The following is a 22,885-nucleotide window of genomic DNA, read 5'->3' as shown; positions in this document are numbered from 1 at the left end:
AAAGAGTATCTGTACATCTGGGTATAGTGCTTAGATTATCCACAAATACAAAGTTAGTTTTCTAAAAGGCATATGATACATAGCGTACACAATCAGCAATAACCCAAATGTAGGTGAATAGATTTAACAATCCAGTTTAGATATTAGAATCCGAGTACTCGGATAAAATCACTCATGAAAAACTGTACAGAGATTTGGTTGTGGAAAGCAAACGTAGAACGCGACAGGGGCACGCTCTAGGGCTGCAGCTGCACTGCGGTGGTGCCTCTTTGTAGACACACGGACCAGAGGGGTTCTCCCATCGCTGTAGTTAATCTATCCCCCCAAGAGGCGGTACCTAGGACAATGAAAAAATTCTTCCATCAACCTAATGCTGTCTACACTGTGGGTTAGGTTGGCTTAACTATGTGGCTCAGGGGTGTGAATTTTTCCCAGCCCGGAGCGACACAGATGAGTTGATCTAATTTACCAAGAGAGGCCAGCCTTCACAGTCTGTCACCTCGTTTAGTAGTTGTCATGGTGGTACTGCCCACTGGGATATGCATAGGTCTGGGTTAGTACCACACGGCATTGCAGGATTTTGCTCAATGTCTGCAACCAAAACCAGGGCAGGGTTGAAGGTCTAAGCTTCTCCAAATCAGCTGCTATTCCATGTTTGCCTCAAACATCTCATCAGACTCTGTCATTGCTTTGCATTTCCCCCACCCAGGTCCTACCATGCTCACTACCCAAAAGAGCAAGGTTCAAAACAATATAGCTTGGGAAGCAGGGGACTTTTGTTGCCTATAAGTTACTTAGTACCATATCAGGAAATTTGGGTAGAGCTCTTCACATGGGTTAAGACGGCATGAATTTTGGGGAGAGGACATCAACTAAATTCCATCCACACGCACTCCCCACCCTCGCCCCCAGTTTAAATCCCCATATATTTGTTCCCGTTGTGTAGTTATCAATAAGAATTTAATAGCACAAAACAGAATGGAAACATATGGCTAGACATGTCTGTCCTGTTCTGAGTCATACAGCTTAGACAATTCTAAGTCTATCCTGTTAATAGTTATCTCTGCCTTTCAAGGAGGACGATATTAATCATCCTTGTTCAATGCAGTCAGAAAGACATTTTGCAAATAAACATCCTTTTGGTGAGTTTGCTGCTGACCTAGGTTTAGTTCATCTGGTTATTTCCATGGTTTTGTCAGTAGTTCTCATTAAAGAATTATGGTTATCTTGTTATTTTCAACTTTAGCATGATTGCAAAATAGTTTACAATTTATTGCCTTTGAATTGCAACATTGATTTATGTTGGATTATATCTTTGTCTGATGGAGAAACCAAAAAAAATTCACAAAACCAACTGAAAAGTAGAAGAATATGTGACTCCGAATGATGTAAGATTAGCTCAAATTGTTAGATCATGGGGTTAAGGAACATTTGATGGAGAGGAACAAAAGAGAAGGGTTCCATTTCAGAGTCCATCATTCATCTAAAATTCAAACCACTGTACAATACAAAAATGAATTTCTAGGGTGAAATAATGAACTAGATACAGGACATGGATAAAGTTCAGAATTATCTGCATATCTGCTAAGGGGAAATAATACAGAATGAGTCAGAATTTGAATGGGCAACAACAGCTGTATGTGTAGCTAAGATCCTGCTCAAGGAAACTATTGTGGTCTGTCGCATCACACTCTCCTGTTCTAATTGTGTGCCCTGAGTAGGGCTGGACAGAAAACAAGAACTCTACTTCATGAATAGTTCTGAAGTTTTGACATTTGTTTTTGTTCCACACGGGAGAATGAAAATTAGACTTTTCAGCATTTGCGAGAGACTGAGATCCCCATCCCTGAATACGCCCTAATGCAGTGATTAGTACACTCACCTGTGATGTGAGAGATCTAGCTTCAAGTCCAGGGCCGTCCCTACCCATATGCAAAGTACGCAGCTGCATAGGGCACCAAGAAATGTGGGGCACCAATTTTCTTGGTGCCCTGCGCAGCTACGTGCTGCTCCAGCCCCTGCCCTGCCTCTTGCCCATGGCCCCCGCCCCTGCTCCGCCTCAGCCCCACCTCTTCCCACCCCTGCTCTGCCCCAGCCCCACCCCCACTCTGCCCCTTCCCCAAAACCCCTGCCCTGCTCCGCCACAGCCCCACCCCCACTCCCCTGAGGACTGCCCCAGGGCTGGGCCCGCACTCACCGGCAGCAGGAAGTGCAGTGGCCCGGCCCCAGCTGTGTCACTGGTAAGTGCTGGGGAGCAGTTCCCCTCTGTCTCCCAAGCCAGCCCTGCCCCCACCTGCCCCTGTGGAGGCCTGGGGACCCATACCCCACCCCACCCCACGGGACGGCTGCGTAGGGCCCCAGAATAGCTACGGACGGCCCTGTTCAAGTCCTTACCCCCAGCCTATTCTGGGGGGCGCTCTCTCTCTCTCTCTCCAAAAATTCCATTCTGGATTCAAGGACAGTTTTGTCAATGACTATACATTTTGGAGTCAATGGGCATTTTCAAATGAAAAATATTTAACTGAAAAATCCCCAACCAGTTCCACTCCTGAATTACTGGTTGACCTTGGGGAAGTCTCTTAGTGCCAGACTGTGCCACCTGGCTTTACGTATATTGAGTAGTGGCCTACTCTGTGAGTTCTCCCATTGAAATCAAGTACTGAGCAAGGTACAATTCAATACAGGTAGTACAATACAGCCCTTAGCTTCTCTGTGGCTCAGTTTAGCAATCTGTAAAGCGGATACGCTTTCTCATAAGAGAGTTATCAGGCTGAGTCGATTAATGTTTGGAAAATGCTTTGAGATCCTTGAATGTAAAGTGCTATAGTAATATTATTGGGTGAAATCCTGGGCCTGTTCCCATTGGCAAAGCTCCCATGACTTCAATAGAACCAGGATTTCACTCATTACATATATCGTTACAATTGACTCTCTTCATCAGAGGTTTATTCATATAACTGATTTATTGCTTTAAAAGAGGTTTCTTTAGATAGTGCTGTTTTATGAACAGTAGTTTGGAGGGGGATATATTTTAATTTGAATGTCTGCATCTAAAAAAATATTGTTTAAAAGTCTCAGTTGCTGTTGCTCTTTACAGTAGAAACAACAAGGAGTCCTCATTGTTTTTGCTGATACAGACTAACACAGCTACCGCTCTTTACAGTGTGTCCTTTCATCAAAATGTCCTATAAAAACACCCGCTAAATCACCCTCCACTGGGCTCTGAACCTCCCCACTTAGAATCAGGATGGAAGCGGGCCAGTTAAGAGCTAATGTGGGGAGCCCTCTGGAAAAGAGGGAATGTTGCAAGAGAAGTGACAGCAAAGAAATACTTCCTGAAAGAACTAATGAATTTATTACAGGGAAACTACGAACAGGTTATTACAGTCACTCAGCTCTGAACCCTCAGCTTCCCACTTCACTTGTACTGCAAAGGGAGTCAGTGGCTGCTTCAGCTGACTTCCCTTAGCTGCTAGTTTCCTGTCTGTTCAGAGCTCCTGCTGGCCCCAGGTCAACCACAATCTCCAAGCGCTTTACTGCTCCTAGCAATCTCTAGTGCTCTGCACTCAGATACAGTGGTGATGAGTGGCAATACAAACGCTTTGGGAAGATTTTTACCCATGGAAGAGAAAAGTTCCCCAGATATTTGCTGCCTGGTCATCTGGGGGACACACACTCCCTCCTTCCCTCCCCGTCAACATTGTCTTTTCTTCCCTGTCCTCTTACTACGGACATCCACTGGCCAACGTGCATTACTGTCAGACAAGATCAATAAACAAAATCCTACTTCGATCTCCGTTTAAGAGTTTGCTAAACATACTGCTACGAACCTAACTAACTCCATATGTGTGACTACTAGTGCAGAGAACATGATCTCATTGTGCGAGAGGCCTTGGCTAACAACCCGCCTGTTTTCTGTTGAGAGACAATTTCATCCCTGGAGTAACTCCATTAAATGGATGAATTTGTCCCTTAACTACCTCATCACGCCATTATATTCCAGACCGACTCTTTTTCTTAAACATAGTGGCTCCTTTAAGTACCTGCTACTTTGACCACAGCACTGATGCCAAAAATTGCTATAAATGTAGAAGGCCAAGCAAGTTATTCTTAAAGCAGAATTATTAAACTCTCCTCTTGCTTAATCCTTTATAAACATTTGGAGAAGAAAAATATGCTTTACTCCAGTATCGGACCTACTTTTCTGGTGAAAAATCTGTAAAATATTCCATTTCCAGATGCAAAGTATTACTGCGGTTTTATGATAGGACTAAGGAAAATAAGAGCAAAGATGTGTTTCATTTAATAGGATGCGTGGATGTTTTCTGAAATAGAGAATTTGGAGACAGAGGAGCACCACCTTCCCTCTGACCCTGACATATAAAAGAGTCATCTTCCATTCAGTCTGCCTGCCTAGGGTGTTTTGAAATGCAAGCCTTGTTCCAGTGGAGGCAGCATCTGGGATTTATCAATACTGCAGCACTTTATGTCCATAAATAGTTTCAGTTGTGTACCCAGCTACTGCTTTTGATAGCAACCTTGTGCAGCCACTCACAGACAGAATCTTGCTGAGTGGCTCTAGGTTTTATTCATCCCAGCCTTGTTCCAAAGCCCATTGCTGCAGACTGCCTTGATGTTATCAATATTTGACCAAGACAGAGTAAGGGGTACGGAAAACGACATCTCTGATTTGTGACCCACAGTTCTGTGTTGAGCACAGTTCTGTTACCTCTTTACTAGAAGATTACTTCTGCTGAGCAACCTATTTTGGTTGGTGTCCTGATATACTAGTAAACATATCCCAAACTATTAGGTCCTGGAAGTCTGGCATCTTCCTGCCTGCCCAGAGTTCTGTCCCTGCTGGAACACTCCGGGTTGCATGCAGAAATCATTCCACTGCAGTAAAAGAGAGTTGCAGAAGCCTAATCTGACTGACAATGGAATCTACGACATGTTTGCTGGGCTACCACTCAGAATTCAAGGAGAAGTTGGCTGCAGGGACCAACTTCTCCCCCTTCCCCCCAAGAAACTAGAATAAAACTATGTTTAAAAGAAATCTGCATAAACATCTCCAGGCTTGTCTACACAAACAGTGCACAGCAATCTGGGATGCACAGCTACCTCACACTAGCCTGCTGCATGTTAACTGGACATGTGGACCCTGCTTCCAGCACTAACAGTTCCCTAGTAGGGCACTTTGACCCCGCTTTGAGATGGAAGTAGATCAAAGTGTACTAGGGAACTGTTTAGTGCGCGGCATCAAGCTCTAGTTACTGTGCGGCAGGCAGGCTAGTGCAAGGTAGATTTACACCCCAGGTTCCCCACAAAGAAACTGTATTGGAATCCAAAGATTAACGGGTGGAATCCTGGCTCTACTGAAATCAAAAGCAAAACTCCCATTGACTTCAGTAGGACCAGGACTTCATCCCATGTCTCTGAAATAAATGGAGATTTATTCTTCCATCATTAATGCCACAATCCATGTCACCAGTGATGAGCTGCCAAAATCTTAACAACCGGTTCCCTTTTCCCCCCACGAGGGGATCGTGGCCAACCCCCGTCCCCTGGGACTCCTGCCCCATCCAACCCCCCATGTTCCTTGAGCCCCCCCCCCCCCCCCACCGGGACCCGTGCCGATCCACCTCTGTCCTCTGACTGCCCCCAGAACCGGGCAGGAGGGTCTTGTGGGCCACTGTAGTGGATGCCCACCCCACCCAGCCCCTAAGAGCTAGAGGGACCTGCCGGGGGGGCGAGGTGGGGAGTCCCGGCGGTGCTTACCTGTGGCGGCTCCCGGGAAGCATTCAGCAGGTCCCTCTATCTCCTAGGGGTGGGGTAGCATAGCTGGGGGGGGAGCAGAAGAGTTGAACGCTCTAGCTTAATTTTTTTTAAATGATTGAAATATTTAATATGATGTTTAATTTTAATTTTTTTATTCTGCCTCCCACCCCCACCCCCCAAGTAAATGGATGTGGGGTGGGTCATTACTTTTTTTGTATGTGTATTTTTCAGTTCAGGCCTGGAGCTCTTGCCTGATGTTCAGTATGCCTTTGGGCTGCCATTCCACCCACAGTATGAAGAACACTTTACTCTGGAAGAAAAGAGCCTTTCCTTAAAAATAATGCAGTATATAGGCAACTTCATAAAATCTGGGTAAGTGAGTGACTTCAAAGTATTATCTACTATCTTGTGGGGTGGGGGTATATATTAAAAAGCAAATTTAGGGTCCAATTCTGACCTTATTCAAAGAGTCTCCAGTCACAGGAGTAGGATCTATATAGATGTATAAGACTTTGGCCAGTAGTGTTAGAAGGCTGTGGCCAAACCTGGATGCCTAAAATAGTCAGTCACCTACATAAAAATAGCCTAACTTTTAGCTGTGCTGAGCATGCACAAATTCCATTGAAATAAATAGGAGCAACCGGTGACTAAATCCAGTTTCAGGAGTTTAACTTTAGGCAGCTACGTCTGACTATAGCACCATAGGGTTAGAAGGGACCACAAGGGTCATTTTGGCCTGGAGTCCTTTTTCAGAAGCACAGGAAGTAGCTGTGCAAGCTTTGTCACACTGCCCTGTGAATATTTCTCTGCACTAGTCAGGTGGCCCCATTTCTGGGAGTGAGAAATATTAGTGAGATGCTTGTGTGGGGTCTCCACTTGGAAACTGCAACTTGCTGTGCCCCTTTTGAGAGTTTCAGAGGATTGTCTTGAGTCTGAAGCCTGCTGAGGTGGCCAGTGAACATGCTAGCCGTGATGGTGTTTGTGTGATGAATGGCTTGTCCAGTACAAATTGATCAGAGATCACCAGATGATCATGCCTAACATTTTTGCTAACCAGGCTTGAGTTTGACTTAGTGTCCCAGAGGTGAAAAGCTCCAGTCCCTTGAGCCAGCCAATCCCCATTATACACTGTCGAGATTATTAACTGGTGATGTTTATGCCATTGTTTTCTAATAATCTTTTCTATTTCTTCATTCAGGAATCCAAACTATCCTCATAACTTCTCAAGAAAATTAACTGGAGCTGTGTCCCTATGGCCCATGTTCCTGTCACACGCTAATGGTGATAACTATAAGGAATTCACTGTTTCCTTGCCAAATCATAAAGGACTGAAAAGAGCAGAATGTTCCTTTTGGTCTGATTATATCAAAACTCTCAAAGTTTCTACAAGTAAGTAGATAATATTCTGTCACTTAATAGGGCTTGGAGCTTCTGTTTAAAGTCCTGTCCTTGCTATGGCCCTATCTACACCATAATTCCCTTTGTGCTAGCATATAGTTTTCACAGATGGCCTCTGCTAACGTGGTTGTGCTGATAGATGTGGTAATGGGATAATTTCTTTCTTTAAACTGATTTTTAAAACTTTTCTTGAGACTGCGGAATAGGGACTAAAGTTGAAACCATGTCAACAACAACTGCATTAAGCACGTTGTCCCCCGTCTCCTGTCATGTATTCCCACAGTATTCTTGTCAGCAAGTTAAGGAAGTATGGGCTGGATGAATGCACCATAAGGTGGGTAGAAAGTTGGCTAGATTGTCGGGCTCAACGGGTAGTGATCAATGGCTCCATGTCTAGTTGGCAGCCGGTGTCAAGTGGAGTGCCCCAGGGGTCGGTCCTGGGGCCGGTTTTGTTCAATATCTTCATAAATGATCTGGAGGATGGTGTGGATTGCACTCTCAGCAAATTTGCGGATGATACTAAACTGGGAGGAGTGGTAGATACGCTGGAGGGCAGGGATAGGATACAGAGGGACCTAGACAAATTGGAGGATTGGGCCAAAAGAAATCTGATGAGGTTCAATAAGGATAAGTGCAGGGTCCTGCACTTAGGACGGAAGAACCCAATGCACAGCTACAGACTAGGGGCCGAATGGCTAGGCAGCAGTTCTGCGGAAAAGGACCTAGGGGTGACAGTGGACGAGAAGCTGGATATGAGCCAGCAGTGTGCCCTTGTTTCCAAGAAGGCCAATGGCATTTTGGGATGTATAAGTAGGGGCATAGCGAGCAGATCGAGGGACGTGATCGTCCCCCTCTATTCGACATTGGTGAGGCCTCATCTGGAGTACTGTGTCCAGTTTTGGGCCCCACACTACAAGAAGGATGTGGATAAATTGGAGAGAGTCCAGCGAAGGGCAACAAAAATGATTAGGGGTCTGGAACACATGAGTTATGAGGAGAGGCTGAGGGAACTGGGATTGTTTAGTCTGCAGAAGAGAAGAATGAGGGGGGATTTGATAGCTGCTTTCAACTACCTGAGAGGTAGTTCCAGAGAGGATGGTTCTAGACTATTCTCAGTGGTGGAAGAGGACAGGACAAGGAGTAATGGTCTCAAGTTGCAGTAGGGGAGGTTCAGGTTGGATATTAGGAAAAACTTTTTCACTAGGAGGGTGGTGAAACACTGGAATGCGTTACCTAGGGAGGTGGTGGAATCTCCTTCCTTAGAAGTTTTTAAGGTCAGGCTTGACAAAGCCCTGGCTGGGATGATTTAATTGGGGATGGGTCCTGCTTTTGAGCAGGGGGTTGGACTAGATGACCTCCTGAGGTCCCTTCCAACCCTGATATTCTATGATTCTATGATTCTATGTGGTCTACAATAAAGGTTTATTATAATAGTTACAAGAAAAAAAATTCTTGTCCACGTTGATCAGGGAAAACATAGCAGAGCCCTCTGTGCAACCATTGCTGGGTGCGTTGTGAAAGTGAAACGTGAAAGCTAGTGATGCCCAGGTATGGAATATCCCCATCTTTTAACTAGTGGGAGATGTTCAGATACTACAGTGATGAGGGTCATATATGTGGGCGGATGCATAGATAGGTGGGGGAAGGTAGGAGTGTGGGATAACCTCTCTGTAGTTAAGGTTGTAACCAGGCTTCCATTCTAAATCCAATTTTGGCTGCCTAACTCCTTCCAAAATCTTCAAATCAGAGTCCTTTCTCCTTCAAATTTCACTTGTGTGATCTAGAGGGAGAGAACACTGGTTTTTGGCCAAACTGGAGGTGAATTGGCCAAATCATTGTCCATAGGCGACCATAAACCAAAAAATAGGGTGTAATTAGCTTGTAGAACACTTTTCATGCTGCTTTGCTACTTTAACAGCTCCCCCAAAATGGTGTATCCTAGAAATATCAAATTAGCAGTAATCAGTGTTTCTTCAGCAATATCTAGAGCTTGATCCTGCAAGACACTAAGTGCTCCTGTCAGGTGTTCCCATCTCCCATTGAAGTCACTGCTCAGCACCTTCTAGAATCAAGCCTCCAGCATATAGAATCAGTTGAAGCTTTGTAGTTGCATGTATTTAAAGTTATTCATGACTGGGTTAGAAATGGCTGAACATACACACCGCTGAGCTGCTCTCTGTAATTTTACTTCCATGAAATAAATCTAAAATAATATAAAAAGTTCTCCACCTTGAAATAGGTGTTTCATTATGTGACCCAGACCATAGCACTGGGCAATGAAACATACTGTTTGTAGTTAGCATATATTTGGAATAAATGTCTTATTATCTTTACTTGAAGATAATTTTTTGACACTCCTTCTATAAATAGTGCAAAGGATTATTTCATTACTAGCATTGCCATTGGCAGCGTATTGAGAAAAGTCTGGGTCTGTTTCATTATAAATGACTTGTAACCAAAGCTGTATGAATGCTTCCAAGTTTGGTTTGAAACTGGTTTGCAAACTGTGTATGTAGGGAACAGTTCAAATGGGGTCAGGCAGATCATAGAATCTGAATTTCAACCAATGGAGTTTTCAGGGTTGAATTTCATAGTGAGCCCACACGTATATTTTGTGTTCGGGTTCGTGATTGCTCCCATGGGTTTGCCTGGGGTTCACCAAAACCAAAATTGAGACGTGTAATGGAAAGTACTAGATGGCTTTTTCCAGTGTCCATGTTACCGACTTGAAATTAACCGCAAACAAAAGCCATGGAATGTTTGTGGGTATCCAGAGATAGTTGCAAGGGCTTCAAATTCCATGTGCATGACAGGGTCCATTCCATTGAATAACACTATGATCTTACTCTCCCTCCTGCACAACAGGTAGATTTTGGGGCTCTAAGACTACAGTGAATGGAAGCTAGAAAAACTAGTACTGGGTATTTATTACAATTCAGGAAATTGCAGGTCCAATCATGCAGTCGCCCCGTATGAAATTCAAGCGTGGACTTTCCTCCTCCCCCCCCCCCCCCCCCCAAAAAAAAAAGGAAAACTGCGACAGAAGCTTACTTAGTATAGGACATGAATGAAACATGGTCTCAAGTTGCAGTGGGGGAGGTTTAGGTTGGATATTAGGAAAAACTTTTTCACTAGGAGGGTGGTGAAACACTGGAATGCGTTGCCTAGGGAGGTGGTGGAATCTCCTTCCTTAGAAGTTTTTAAGGTCAGGCTTGACAAAGCCCTGGCTGGGATGATTTAATTGGGGATGGGTCCTGCTTTTGAGCAGGGGGTTGGACTAGATGACCTCCTGAGGTCCCTTCCAACCCTGATATTCTATGATTCTATGATTCTACTGTATCTAAAAGGTATAATGGGAAGACTATAGATGCCCCAGAATGTTTTGAGATGTGTGAGATTCTGGAAGGTAAGCGAAATGAATTTATAGTTTGGTAGGCCAGGCTCAAAGGAGCTTTAGGAGGAACTTGTTTTTTCACTGGGATGATTAGTGTGTAGAATCAATTGGTTTAAATATCAATAGCAGGAAGCAAAAACAACTTTTTATAATCTTCTTGCGGCAACCTCCACTTCCGACGCAGGAGGGTCAAGACTGCACCACGGAATTACTGCAAATGAAGGTTTACGTTCCAGTGACAGGTTTCAGAGTAACAGCCGTGTTAATCTGTATTCGCAAAAAGAAAAGGAGGACTTGTGGCACCTTAGAGACTAACCAATTTATTTGAGCATGAGCTTTCGTGAGCTACAGCTCACATCCGATGAAGTGAGCTGTAGCTCACGAAAGCTCATGCTCAAATAAATTGGTTAGTCTCTAAGGTGCCACAAGTACTCCTTTTCTTGTTCCAGTGACAGTTACTTAAAGCATGTTAACACCTTGATAATTAATTTTATCATTAAAGAATCTGTAATTTCTGCAATGCAGTCTGTGTGTGGGCTGCTAAATGCAAATTAGCTGACTGAGAGGTTTACATCTGTATAAAAATGTTATTAAAATGTCGTTGACGAAGCATATTGCTCTTAGCCCGCTGTGTTTAAATGCTGCCTCGATGAAAAAATATTCCATTTATTTTAATCCTATTTATATTGTGGTTTCAGGCAGAACAGCTATTGGCGCGCAATCCATGGAAAGCAGTCCCAGTGAAGAACCAGGTGCAGCGCTTAATTCTGAAGACCCACAGAGCCAGTCAGTGGAAGACAAGGCGGCTTACAGCAAATAGAATGTCACACTACATTTTAGATTGGTTAATCATGTCATTGTACATCTGTGTAACAGTGTCACAGCACACAGGCACAGTTGCTTCCATTTCTGCAATATCTTTCCGAGCATGAAAGCGTAAGTTAGATACAGCAACGTTCAGTGTAAATGTATGTGCGTTATTAAGTGACACACAGCAAAGTAGTCTGTCAGCAATAATGTTAGGCCAAAAGAAACTGTATTTTATGATGTAAGTGTGCAATAAAACTGAAAAAAAAAACAAAAAACCCCAAACCCTAAAAGTCAGAATTTGTTACTTGCAACCCTAAAAAAGTCACTTAGTCATGAAAGGAAACCTAATGGAGGATGCAATGCTGGCAGCAGTGCCGTGTACAAGGTCAGCATTTATACTGAAGCACCAAGAAGTCTCTGCAAAATAGACAAACCGACCAGGTATCTGTGTCCCTTTGGGGTCACCAAGGGGTACAGGGTGAATTGCTACCACCTCTTACAGTGCGAAGGAGTCTTATCGATGCTCACCGGGGGAAACTCGCTCAAAGCCACTGGCTGCTGGCAACATGAGCAGCTCACTCTGGTCTCAGCCAGCCCTGCCCTTTCCCTCTACAGGCCAGCAATTTGCACACCCCAACCCTTAGGCTGCCTAAGTAATTCCTTGGGGCAGAGCAGAGGTAACCTGTTGCTAAATCTATGGAGAGAGTTAGCTCCCAGAGTTACGCTCTGGCCGCAGGTTACAAGTCCCAACCTGTCTGTACATCCCACTTTGTATGCTCAAGTGACTGGTCCCTTGACTTCATAGTGCATACACATTTCCTGCCTCCATGGAAGCCATGCCTCCCAGTTCACGAGGTTCACCTCAGTTCACACAGCACTTTGTTGTTCCTTTAGAAAAAACACATAGAAATTTATCTCTTGTTAAGATCAGAAGGGACCATCATAATCATCTAGTCTGACCTGCTGCACATTGCAGGTCACAGAACCTCACCCACCCACTCCTGTAATAGACCCCTAATTGCTGGTTGAGTTACTGAAGTCCTCAGATCATGATTTAAAGACTTCAAGTCAGAGAATCCACCATTTACTCTAATTTAAACCTGTAAGTGACCCCGTGCCTCATGCTGCAGAGGAAGGTGAAAAATCCCCAGGGTCTCACCAATCTGACCTGGGGCAAAATTCCTTCCTGACCCCAAATATGGCAGTCAGTTGGACCCTGAGCATGTGGGCAAGACCCACCAGCCAGACACCTGGGACAGAATTCTCTGTAGTAACTCAGAGCCCTCCTCTTCTAGTGTCCCATCACTGGCCATTGGGGATATTTGTTGCTAGCAGTCACAGATGGGCCACATGCCATTGACAAAGATTCAAAAATAGAAGCAAGTAGAAGGATTGGAAACATATGCTTATAGATGTAAGAAATATCAAACACAGTCTAGAGCTTACACATATGAACAAATCTCTTTCCTGTCTGATAAGGTATTTCTCGCCCAGTGGTCAGTCCATACATCGCTTGTCCAGCAGAGAGAGCTGAGATCCACTTTCTTTGAGACATTCCTGCTGGAAGAGTGTTGCCGCCATAATGGGTGCTGTCTTGTGCCCTTACTCCTATTATACAGTTCAAGCCTTTTTGTCTCTCTTCATAACCTGGGTGTTGTGTTAACTTCAGTTCACCCCTGTGGTCGCCCTATCTAAGATCTTTGTCTTGGGCTCTTTTGTGCTTTGTAAAGGTCCAAGCCTGTCCTTTGTCTAGGCTGTCAACCCTCAGCTAGGCCGGGTCGAAAGATGTCAGTTGTTCTAACTCTGGACTGCGCTAGCTCTGAGAACCACCATGCTCTTGGAGATCAGTTTCACTTCCAGGAGCTTTGGAACACCATGTTCTACATGTTACTTAACTTGTAAAAGGATTTCTGTACATACATCTGACAGTAACCATAGCAACCAGTGAGTTCTCAGCTTTAGGCAAAGACCACACAGGGTTCCCTTCAGTGAAATCCCGTGAAGATGGTGATCACAGGAGAAACATGCCTGTCTGGGCATGGCTAGGCAAATCCCTGAGCATAGACTCGTAACTTGGTACTGCCCATTTGTTGCCACCACGGGATGCTTGGGCCACAGTATCACATCTGATTTTGTTTTCTTTTTTCTTACTCATCCCATTACAAGCCGCCAGTAGGAATGTGATCCTGATGTGGCACATTGTAGAGAAGCAGGAAACTTGCAAACAGTAAGTTTATACAAAAAAATGGAGGTCCAAGAATAATGAAGTGATATAAGCATTGCCAGGGTGTGTTGTGTGTGGGAATCGAGAGGTATGCGCAGAGATTCATAGATTCTAAGGGCAGAAGACACAATTGTGACAATTTAGTCTCACCCACTGTATAACACAGGCTGTAGACCTTCCCCCAAAGAATTCCTCAAGCAGATCATTTCCTAAAAGATCCAATTGTGATTTTAAAAATTTTCAATGATGGAAAATCCACCATGACCCACAGTAAGATGTTTCAAAAGCTAATTACTCTCACTGTTAAAAAATGTGTGCCTTATTGCTAGTCTGAATTTGAATAGCTTCAACTTCCAGTTATTCGATCACATTACCTCTTTCTCTGCAAGATTGAAGAGCCCATTATTAAATATTTGATCCCCATGTAGATATCTATAGAATATGTGAATATGTATCTACTGTGTTGGGGCAAGGCCAGCTGGCTATAGAAAAGTAGTAGGAGATAGATATATTAGCTCCAGGCTAAACAAATCCCTGGTACCAGGTTAAGTGAAATGGAAGCTGCTCCAGGTCAATTAAGACACGTGGGGCCAATTAAGAACTTTCCAGAAGGCAGGGAGAATGCTAGGTTGATTGGGACACCTGAAGCCAATCAAGGGCTGGCTGAAACTAGTTAAAAGCCTCCCAGTCAGTCAGTCAGGTGGGTGTGCATGTCAGGAGCTGTGGGAGGAAGTTGCGCTGTTGGAGAGGCTGAGTAGTACACACCATATCAGGCACAAGGAAGGAGGCCCTGAGGTAAGGGTGAAGTGGAGCTTGAGGAAGTGAGGGCTGCTGTGGGGAAAGTAGCCCAGGGAATTGTACATGTCATGTTTCTAAAAGGTCAGCTACCATAGCTGATGCTATTAGGGTCCCTGGGCTGGAGCCCGGAATAGAGGGTGGGCCTGGGCTCCCCCCCGACCTTTCCCCCTGATTAATCACTGAGACTGGGAAAGGAACAGAGACTGTGCAAGGAAGGATAACTTCTCCTCACCTCCCTTGCTGGCTTATGATGAAAATAGCTCAGTAGACTGTGACCCTTGCCTCTAGAGAAAGAAGGGTTACGTGGAGGGTCACAGTGAGCCTCTGAGGCTAGCGAAATCCGCCAGGAAACGCGGGACCCACGGAGGCAAGGACAGAGCTTTGTCACACTATTATAGGTACACAAATCTATCACCTGTAAGTAATACAGTACACTGTCTTATTGAAAATTGGGTAAAATCCTGGCCTTATTGAAGTCAATGGCAAAACTCCCATTGATTCCAAAAAGGCCCAAGTTTCACCAGTGGCGTTGAAATGCATTAATAATAAAATTATCCATGAGGTTTTGTTTGCTGGCTGGGACTTTAGCCAGTGAATGAGCAATTAGAGCCATCTGCATGGATCTAGGTTTCCAAAGATTTTACTGAGGACAGCAATTTGCTATATAGCATTCCTGGATTCGAGATTAACATCCTGCTCAATAAGCAATCAAAACAATAACAGAAGAATCAAAAGATGTATTGCCTAATGATAAAAGAAAAAGATACAGAGCGAGGGAAATGAGGTTATCATTTCTCTGTCTTATTTTATAGTGTGTGGCTAAATCATGTCAGAATGAAAAAAGATTAGAAAATTTATCAAATTAAGATCTGGGGTTTCATATTTTTAACTCAGCCAAGCATGCTCTGTTAACAGTGATTATGGAGACATCAATAGTGACTTGATGGTTCCGATTATATTTAATTTTTCACATAAAGTGTGATCTTGGAAATGTATCACGTAAAGATTTAATTGTTCAAAACTGTCCACATAATCTCAAGTAATTCCATATTATAGTTGGTGTGAGTGGAAAGATCTGATCCATATTTATATTATCTACTCGTCAGCAGTGTGGGGTTCATCCAGAGCTAAGCTTCAGTAGTTCATTATAACAAGAGGTGAGTTTAAATGAAAGCAGGTCCTTCCAGCTCACTCACTAGATTTCCATTACTGTGACCTTCTTTGTTTTTGCATGACAAGACTTTAAATATCAAAGATTTAAAGAACTCTTATTGCGAGTGACAGTCTTGTTATTGGACAATAGCAGCCAACAAAATTTCTATTCTATTCTTTTTCCACTAAACAAATATGCAGTGACTTGTCTGAAACTTATTCAGCCTAAGTTTCACTTTGTATGGTGATTCTCCAACTTCTCATTCCAGAGATATGAGACACCTTCTCCCAGGCCAACTCTCAGCCCAGCCACCCGCTGTCTGGTTCTTAAAATGTTTAAATTCTGCAGACCACTGGGGAGATGCCTGTGGAGCAATGGTGACCTAGGGACTGTTGTTTGAGAACTTCTGCTGAATGCAGATCATGTAGAGCCACCTCCAGACTCAAATCATCACTTTGGAGAATAATGGCTCTTGGGAATGAAACAAAACACATTTGACAGCTAAGCCAACATTCCATAACTCCTGCTAAATGAAGAAGGATTCAAAAATGAGAAGGATAATGCATGGACATCACAGTAGTGAGAAAAATGCTTAATATGCAAATCTATAAAATCTCAAATATATTCTAAATGCAAGCCAGTAATGTTCTTTATCTATTGTATATGTTGGCTTATTTCATAGTCTCATTTTGGAACGAACAATTCTCCTAAACTTAAGTAACCTCAATTTCTTTTTAAAACCCAAATCAACTAATAAAACATCTCAAAATACATACCCAATAAATTCCAGAAAGAAAAATGTCATACAACGCTCATCCTAGTTCTGCTCATGTGCACTTTGTAACACAGTAAACCCACTGTATTCAGCACCACAACATCATAAATCCAGCTACAGTGTACAAAAGTTGACTATTCTTTATAAAACTTCACAATCACACCCAGCAACAGAACCACTAATCAGCTTCATTTATAGCTAGTTACCAGATAACAACCTGAAGAAGAGCTTTGTGTAGCTCAGAAGCTTGGCCCGTCCACCAATAGAAGTTGGTCCAATAAAATATATTAGCTGACCTACCTTGCCTCGGACAACAAACATGACAGGATCCATAATGAATTTGTTTTGTGAATAAGTAAATCATCTCCCCCCACTATTTGCCGAACACTAGCATGAGCCAAAATCCTGGATCCAACTCCCCTCTGCTCTTTGGGGGAAGTTTTGATTTAGATGCAAATGCCACAGCTTGAGCTCCAACCCTCCCAATCAGTCTTATCTACCCTGCGTGTTTGATCCATACACACGATCTGATTTCTAGGCCATGCCTCCTGATGTAACAGGCTCAACCTTCCATTTGGTAGAAAGACCATTTGTACGTATCAGATTTTGTAAAGCTTCTCGACATCATTAGTGGCTGAGTGCCCAAAAAATACTCTACATGCACTGGATTAAATGAATCAGTCCTATCACGCTCCAAACTTCTTTTGGTCCCCACACTCCCCTTCTATGTCTGCTTCTCCTTTCCATGTCCCACTACTATGCCACCCACCTGTGCCCCTTCATACCACCCGCCATGTCCCCAGTCCTTTCCATCCTCCATGCCTTTCTTTTGCCCTCTGGTCCCTTCCCAGACAGTGGAGAGTGCCGTTTCATACCAGTTCACCAAATACACCACCCACTGCATTTCCCTCCCAGCCCTCTACCCCACCTCTCCGTGTCCCCTTTTCCATTCCCGCCTGGACTTTTGACCCCAAACACCGTTGAAGTCAGGATGAGCATTACCATTGACTGATATGGCAGCAGAATTGGTTCTATGGTTTCCAGTCTTTAAGAGTATGTCTACTTGGCAAAAAAAAAACCCAAACCCCCCACAGTAGCACATCTCAGCATGCACGTCTCCAGAATCAGGCTTGTGCTATGGCAGTGTAGACATTCCAACTCAGGCTGGAGCTTGGGCTCTGAAACCCTGCTCCATCCCGAGCCAGAATGTCCACACAGCTATTTTTAGTGCCATAGCGTGAGCCAAGTCTGTAGACTCTCTGCTGTGGGGGGTGGGGGATGGATGGTTTTGCTATATAAATGTACGCATGGATAGTACAGTGTAGCTCATTACTGTAGTGGTAGGCCTGATTTTGCCCCCCCTACATAGGAGGAGCAGTAATTAACTCCACAGTAGCCCTAGTGAGATCAGTAGCAGAGTGTGCAGCATAAGATATTGCTTCCCTGAGTAGTAGAGATCATCAGATTTCAATTTGAAATTGATCAGAGACTAAAACACCCCACAGACATAACATGACCAGAAAAGAAAAAACATCTACAACTTATCAAAAGTGAAACCTGCCTTGAAACTTACCCCCCAACTATGAGAAATTTCATCTGAAGAGCATATTTGACAGACAAGTTATCCAGGCTTTGGGTACATGAGGCTGGGTTGTACCTGCATTTTATGTTTTTGACTCTTAGGGCGTGGCACATCCTGTGATACATTTGTATGGAAGATGCTAGGCAACGGTAAAGCATATTGGGAAAGATTCCATTACGGAAAGCCAGCGAAGGTGCTGATTTCTTTCCCTGGGCCAAATGGCAGCTGTAATGGCTTTCATTGTAGCTGCTCTCCAGCAATTGTGCTGTATTAAAGACATAGCCTCGGTATCCTTTGTAACTTGCACAGCAGAGACTTATGCAGTAGTAACTGTGGAGGTATGTGCCACTGCTCTCCCACCAGCCCTGCTCCTCCCCACAGGCAACATAATGAAAGGCAAACCTCACCACAGAGAACCTGCAAAGCCATAGATCTCCTTCCTGGTTCTGATCTGTTCTTTTGAGCAGAGAGCATGTCAGAGCAGGGATCCTAAAAAAGATTTACGATTCGGGCAGAGAGAGAAGCCAGTTTTTAAAAGAGTTAGAGATTAACCAACAACTTTAACTTTTTTTTTTTCCCACGGCACCGATTTCATCCAAACCCCAGATGATCTGACTCCCTGAACATGCACGCTTGGTTCCTCTTTAGCGACACCCAGTCATGCTCATGTGAGCGCCACCTCCCTGTTTTCTAGCTGCCTCAGTCCAGGCTTTCAGGGAATTTCTGGGAAAAGACCTTTCTATCCTAGCAGTGCAAGAACTCAGCAAACCTCAGATGAGATCCGATGTGCTGCTACGGAGAGTTAAAGATGGTTTAAGTTTTTCATCAGAGTCCCTGCCAAATGGCTTACTCAGAAGTTTAGCAGCCTAGCCGTATGGTTGGGTGTGGAAAATACCACGCTCCACAGCACAGCTTGACTCATTATGAAAGCTGGTATGTGTTATTGTTTTAAGCATATCCCCCCTCTCTTATGGATGCTGTATCTCATGCATTCTCTCACGCTAAGAGATGGTATCTTTTAGGAACTGTTCCAGCTGTTTCATAGGCCATCACTCAGCACTCTCTAGTAAAGGACAAAACAACAAAGTCATGACACTGTGTCCTCTAGGTTAGTGGCTCTAATCCAGCGAAGTTTAGATGTACCTAAAAGCTATGGGTGTGATTAAGGAATTTGTACATTCAATCCATGTAAAATTAAGAGAGACCTGGGCCTCCTAATCCCCTGGTGGCTTTAAAAACCTTACCCTACAGCTGTGCAGTGGCCTATGTAAAGTGAATTGGAGGGTGTCACTCCAGTTCTTCCTTGGCAAGTGGTGACACTGAAAAACACCATTGCAGCAGGCATTAATAAAACGTTTCCACAAAATGTTTAGACTGAAAAAAGCCACCTTTCCAATGAAAAGCCTCTCCTTCAAAAACAATTTGTTCAGCTTTCTATCATGAAACTTTATTATTATTTATTATTTCTTGTTATTAATAGCTTTCCAGGGAGGTGAGCTTTGAGCCTCAGCTAGTCAGTATCTGTGGGATCTCTCCATTACAAGGGCAATAGTCTTTTGGATGATGTGGCAGTCCAAGTCTTACAACTATATTACACCGCGTAATGGTATAATGCGTCATTCATACAAGTGTTTTGCAATGCACGCCAGAGATGAAAAAGTGTGAGAGCCACTGGGGACAGAGGCCCAGATCCACAAAGGGACTCAGGCATTGCAATGCTCAATGGTCAGATTTTGCCTGCCAGATCAGGCCCCAGAGACAAGAGAGGTAGAGGAATGCCTATCTTCCCGGGGTTCATGGGGTCTTCTGGGGCTTAGGCAGGCGATAGGTGGCACATGCCTAGAGTGGAACAGCAGTGCACATGCCCAGAGAGAGAAACCTAGGTACCTGGGGAATTTTTACAGTGAGAACGTAGGTGCTGAGTGAGCTTAAGTACCTACTGGGTTGGCAGCAGCCAATCAGGGATTGTAGCTTGCAGTGGTGCTTAGAACTGGGACTTGGGCACTTACATCTGGGTTTTAGGCACCTTAGTCCCTTTGTAGCCTTGGGCCAGAAGTCAAGGAGAGGTAGTTAGGCTACGAAGGGTGGTCAGCCATAGGCTATAGATGTATGGCTTCAGAACCGTAGTTTAAAAGGGGGAGTCCAGTTATTAAAGTGTTGGACAGACTGTGCTAGATGGCTGGTGTAGAGGTAGCAAAGGCAATGGGAGCGCTGAACTGAAAGGAGATCGGCAATGGGAAGAGTGGAGTAAGTGAGAAGGGAACTATAGGAAGAGATGAGATCACTGAGCTACCTATAATTGGGAGTATGGTGATGAAGAGACCAAAAGATAAAGGGACTGATTCTCTAGTGGGTACATTTGTAGGTGGAGCAGAGATAGGCCAGAGAATACATCATTTGGAGCTGCATTTTAACCCACCCCAAAGTTCAGGGAATTTCAGATCTGGCATTTTCAATTCAAGACCATCTCTACCTCATAGCTCAGGTGAGTTAAGTACACTGGGGCAGTTCCCCATGTTAGATCTCCACATATAATTTACAGTCCATTTCAGCACCTCCAGGATTCCTTAGCAGCAGCTTGTGGTGTTGACCAGCTTTGCTTGAGTACAGAGATTGCAGGAGAGCACCTTACACAGTCACCTTACCCCATGGGAAGTTGAATTCTACCACATCTACCAGTGGCTAAGGGAGGGAACATGTAGGAAGTGGTGGAGCAAGAACTCCAGAATAGGGGGAAGGGGGGACAATCAGCTCCTTCCTTGCTCTTTAAGGGACTACTGAGTGCCTGAGATAAGAGGACGGTCCTGACGCCTTTTTTTCCCCATGGGTGGGTGGCTGAGTCCTTGTATAAATTGTATCGCACCTTTGGGATGAAAGGTCTTCCAGAACGGTAAGAGGCTGTTATGATGCAGCACTCGCAGGGCTATGCAAATTCTCTGATTGAGATCATCTGTGCAGCTTTATAACCCCGTTTTTGCTGCAGCAGCAAGCGTAGGAAGTGCTTCACTTTCTCAATAAGCCCAGTATTGAATACATCTCCTATGTCAAATCAGACGTGCACGTTGGGGAGAAACTACACCAGAAATAATCTCAGAAGACTGAATGCTCTGAAGTTTTTAAAACCCTTAACTCTTTCATCACCTGCTAAACTCTGCCCTCAAATGTACATGCACACCCCTGTGCCTGCAGAGGCAGGATTTCCTCGTTCAGGGCATACTATGGTGATGCAAAACTAATAGTGGCATGGCCTGTTTTCCCCAAATCTCCTCAATACCACTTTGCACTCAGTTGTTGCAAGTAAAAGTGAATAAATGAGGGACCAAGTGTAATGACCGAGTCCTGGGCAGTCAGACCTAGTGATCAGAGTGCGAGTCAGTCCGGGTCGGGTACCAGAGAGTCAGAGGCCAAGACAGGCCAGATGTAGCCAATGATTTTAGTTTATTGTGTGGTTATGATTAACCAACATATGTCATATATAATCATTGTATGTTAAATAGAGTTAAGGTGTAGGACTATAGAAGTATAAGATCCACCAGTATGTAGAGGGAATAATCATGTTTTAGATACCTAAGTAAGTAACTGAAACACAAGGCCTGTAGACTGAGACCTGCAAGATTTTAGCTTAGCTATTTTAGGCCTTGGAGATAAGACATGCTGATATAAGTAAGTGACCAAAGAATAACCTTATGCCCTAAGATTATGGGAAAAAATGCACCAATGGGTGATATTGTGAAAAATTAACAGTAAGAGTAATCTTTGCTTACAAGATACCCGGTAATCACATTTTTCTAACACATGCCCTAATCGCAGCGTGCATTGTGTGCAGTAATGCTAATGAGGTATTATATTATAAAAGAGGGTGCCTTGATTGGGAAATTGAGCTCCCTATGGGAAACTCCAGCAGGAACCACCCCTCTACTGATGATCAATCCATGAGAGAGACATCAGACCGTAACAGTGTTGTTAAGGATGTGAGTATAACTATATTTGTAACTTGTGTATGGGTCTGTATAGAATTTCTATATGCTTGGGTAATCATAACTTTGATTGTAACTTTAATAAAACTTGTGAAAGGGACATGTACTGGTGAATGTCTGTGTGGTCATTACCCTGGGCCTTTATGTGTTCGTAGAGACTCTAAATCTCTACAGCAAGTAGCAGAGGTGACTTTCACTCTGTTAAGTTTGAAACTGTATCGACCAGAGCTGAACCCACAGTGGCGTAATACCACATTACAAAATTCACGTTAAATAAAATAAAAGGCTACACAGGAGTCCAGGCAGCAGTAGGCAGGCAGTGTCCAATTACCAGGAGGTCAGAGTCCAAGATAAGCCAGAGAGTAAATCAGGAGGGTCAGAAGCCGAAGTCTGGGAATCTCTCACTCACAGGGTCTGAAGCAAGCAAGACAGGCAGGTAGTCCCTGTCATGACTTCCTGGCTTAAGTATTGGTGTCAGCCAACCAGTGGGCTGTGAGGAGCTGCCATTCAGGTCCTGCTGGGTGGTACTTCCTGCTGGGCCCAGCCTCACAGGGTGCTCTCATGAAAGCTTAGCCTTAAGCGTCTCGGGAGATGTCAGTGGTCTAGAACCCACATGGTCTTTCTAGCCCTGCTGGTTCTTACACAAAGCCTTTGAAAACTCATCATCTGTTTTTCCATCAATAGATTAGCTTTGGAGCTTTATCATAGCATGGTATCGATTGTATTTGTGAACTAGGAATTATGACTATGCTGATGCGTCATCAGCACCCTCTCTCCCACAGCAGGCATCCCTTTGAGAGGGTCTTTTTCACGAAAACCTCCCCTCGGAATCCAGTTCCCTGTTTAAACCTCATTTTTCCCTTTATAAATATTTTAGTAAGATTAAAAATAGAGCTCATAGGCTATATTTAGCTCTCAATGGGGCTCTGTATTACATAGACTAGGACTCACTGGTCTAAATTCTCTCCTTTACACCTCCTGGAAGTCCATAGAACT

General features: G+C 44.0%; 1 protein-coding gene across 1 annotated transcript in view; it reads left to right on the top strand.

Annotated features, from left to right (window-relative positions):
- Nucleotides 1-11,617, top strand: part of TG (thyroglobulin) — a 209,669-nt gene extending 198,052 nt beyond the window's left edge. The window contains exons 46-48 of the mRNA XM_077811405.1: nt 6,010-6,150; nt 6,977-7,167; nt 11,269-11,617. Coding sequence (XP_077667531.1) covers nt 6,010-6,150; nt 6,977-7,167; nt 11,269-11,390 — 454 coding nt within the window. The 3' untranslated portion in view covers nt 11,391-11,617. The remainder of the gene's footprint in view (nt 1-6,009; nt 6,151-6,976; nt 7,168-11,268) is intronic.
- The last annotated feature ends 11,268 nt before the right edge of the window (nt 11,618-22,885 follow it).

The sequence above is a fragment of the Eretmochelys imbricata genome, chromosome 2 (assembly GCF_965152235.1).
Source record: "Eretmochelys imbricata isolate rEreImb1 chromosome 2, rEreImb1.hap1, whole genome shotgun sequence".
In the NCBI taxonomy this organism is placed as follows: Eukaryota; Metazoa; Chordata; order Testudines; family Cheloniidae; genus Eretmochelys; species Eretmochelys imbricata.
This window is presented reverse-complemented; position numbering and strand designations above follow the sequence as displayed.